We start from the raw sequence: 2956 nt of genomic DNA, 5'->3' as shown, positions 1-2956 counted from the left end.
GCAACTGAAATTGATACTTTATCTATAAAATGCGACATACTTAACAAGAAGAAAATGTGAGACAAGTTTAAGCACTTCTACTGCATTTTATTTTATCTCTTATTTCAACTAAAGCTGGCTAGCTATTGAAATATCGTGGCAAATTATTTAGGAGCTAGAGGAAATAACTGCGTTGCTACATCAGTACATCAGGAAAGTCTTGCCGCTCCATAAATATTCCTTTTTCTATTAAATGACCTGGTTAATTGAAAATGAATGTTGCCGTACGTGACCAGGCAAGGAGAATTGAGCTTTACTCAATTTCTTCATCAATATTTTTAGAGAGCAAATTGCAGTGACCGAGGGGTAAGGGCATCCGAAGTTACCTTTCATCATTGGAGTTGTTCGTTTGGTCTGATCAGCTCACTATTAAATCATTCCTATATACATGTAACTCATTGGCAAATACATACATCAGCTCATCATCAAATACAGACAGATACATACCAATAGATTAGAGTACCACATATGGAGACGATTACATCTGCTGCTACCAGTGACCTAATTAGCCGTGCTCTCTCCTTTCTCATAGACAAGTTCACGAATCGAGAATGCATGGAGGAGAAGGTTCAGAGGCTGCAGCTTCTCCTGCTGAGAGTTCGTACGGTTATCGAGGAAGCAGATGGGCGATGTATCACAAACTCCGGTATGTTGATGCAGCTCAAGCTGCTTTCAGAGAGAATGTACCGAGGGTACTATGTGCTGGAAAACTTCAAGTATAGGCCCATAGTGCAGAGTGCTGGACAGGAGGTGAGTAGCTCCCCTACACTTGCGTCATCTTTTGGGGCTTCTATAAAACGTTTCCGTATGATGAGTAACAGTACTACTAGGAGCTCAACTGTTGATGATCTTGACGGTGCTTTGCGGAGCTTAGAAACTATGGTGGATACAATGAAAGAGTTTGTTATGCTTATTGGGGGATGTGAACGCGTGTGCTGCAATCCCTATGACACGTATCTTTACCTCGATAACTTCATGTTCAGTCGCTATGTGGAAAAGCAGCATGTCCTCAACACACTGCTGCAGAAAAATTTCAACAATCAGGGTGCTCCAGCCATTCTTCCAATCATTGGTGGTCACAAGGTTGGCAAAAGAACTCTTGTTTCTCAAATATGCAGTAACGAGAAGATTCGGAGCCATTTCTCTTCAATATTGCATATTTCTGAGCAAGTCATAAGCAGAATAGAACATGAGAAATTCCCATGCGTGAGGACTTTGGTCGTGATTGAGTTTATGTTAGATGTGAATGAAGACGATTGGATGAAGTTCTATTCTTGTGTGTCAGGCATGGGTGAAGGAACCAAAGTGATAATCATAAGCAGGCTTGAAAAGCTTGCAAGATTTGCTACAGTAAAGCCAATTCATATGAAACTTTTGTCACAAGAGGAGTACAGCTATCTCTTCAAGGTATTGGCATTTGGAAGCGCAAATCCAGAGGACTATCCACAGTTATCATCCATCGGAAATGAGTTATCAACGCTGATGGGTAGGTCGTGCATCATTGGAAACGTTCTGGCTGATGTACTTAGAAAGAATCTCAACACCCAATTCTGGTTCCATGTCTTAAAAAGGTACAAAGGGACCTTAGAGAACAATATGTTATTGTTTGGTGACCACCCAAGAAGTATTGCTTGTAAAGATCGTCCAATAGACATCACAAAATTGATCTACTATCCGGCTCCATTTCAGATCTTGCCTCCTCACGTAGGATGTGATGTTTCTGCAACCCAGCTTCCTAGGGTTACATTTGGGGACTTGATAGTAGGCTCAGCTGCTCCTCCAAAGGAGATGTTCGAGCTCATGACATGGGAATCAAGGCTGCCTCCTTATTCCAAGATTGTACGGATCTGTGTTCAAAATAAGACTCAAAATGCTGCCCCATTGAGAAAGAAGCGTCGAGGAGTAGTTGCATAATTAACAGCACTAATCGCCAATCTGTGCATTCGCACAGGTTAGTTTGTATAATTTAATTTTTATCATGTATATTGTAAGTTAGAGTTGTTTTTACATCATATCTTTTGGACACCATGTGTTACTATCAATCATGCTTTGAAAAGTATGTGTGAGCCTAAAAGCTGAAATGACGACTGTGTATATCAGTATATGTGCTACTGCTGTTGGAACCAGATGAGCAATGTCCAAGAGGCCTTGCATAATCTTTGTATTATATTTATTCAGATGCATCTTCTCATTCCAATCTCTTTTCTTCGGCTGAATTAATTGACAAACTTATTGTGGGGTTTGAGAGAGTATTAGGGTTGTATAATACTTGGATTAATATTCAATAGACATAATCAGTGTATACATATAGGCCACAAGGGGAGCCACTAGGGGCAGGCCCATGGGCCGTATATCTACTGTCTAACACACCCCCACAGTCTGAGGTAGGAGCACCGCGAACATTAAGACTGGACCTAAACTCTGTGAACACTAATGTCGGAAGTCCCTTGGTGAAGATGTCAGCATACTGCGAAGAGGTAGGGACATGCAGCACACGGACTTCTCCAAGAGCGACTCGCTCACGAACAAAGTGAAGATCAATCTCGACATGTTTGGTACGCTGGTGCTGGACTGGATTGGTGGAGAGATAAACAGCACTGATGTTGTCACAATAGACGATGGTAGCTCTGCGGAGAGGACAGCGAAGCTCACCAAGTAACTGACGCAGCCAACAAGCCTCGGCGACACCATTCGCCACACCACGGTACTCAGCCTCTGCACTCGAACGGGATACTGTTGCCTGACGCTTGGCAGACCATGAAATGAGATTGTCGCCGAGGAACACAGCAAACCCCGAGGTAGAACGGCGAGTGTCTGGACATCCTGCCCAGTCAGCATCAGAGTATACTGTAAGAGTGTCTGGTGCACTGCGAGAGAGGTGAAGGCCAAGGTCCTGACTGCCCTGCAAGTATCTGAG

The 2956-nt window shown here is 43.0% G+C and overlaps 1 protein-coding gene across 1 annotated transcript; it reads left to right on the top strand.

Annotated features, from left to right (window-relative positions):
- Positions 1-594: 594 nt before the first annotated feature.
- On the top strand, positions 595-1953 carry LOC117856366 (disease resistance protein RGA2). Its single transcript, XM_034738747.1, has one exon. It carries the CDS (start codon positions 595-597, stop codon positions 1951-1953), a length of 1359 nt encoding a protein of 452 aa, XP_034594638.1.
- The last annotated feature ends 1003 nt before the right edge of the window (positions 1954-2956 follow it).

This window comes from Setaria viridis, chromosome 5 (genome assembly GCF_005286985.2).
Source record: "Setaria viridis chromosome 5, Setaria_viridis_v4.0, whole genome shotgun sequence".
Taxonomy (NCBI): Eukaryota; Viridiplantae; Streptophyta; class Magnoliopsida; order Poales; family Poaceae; genus Setaria; species Setaria viridis.
Note: the sequence above shows the minus strand (reverse complement) of the source record. Positions and strands in the feature narration are given on the sequence as shown.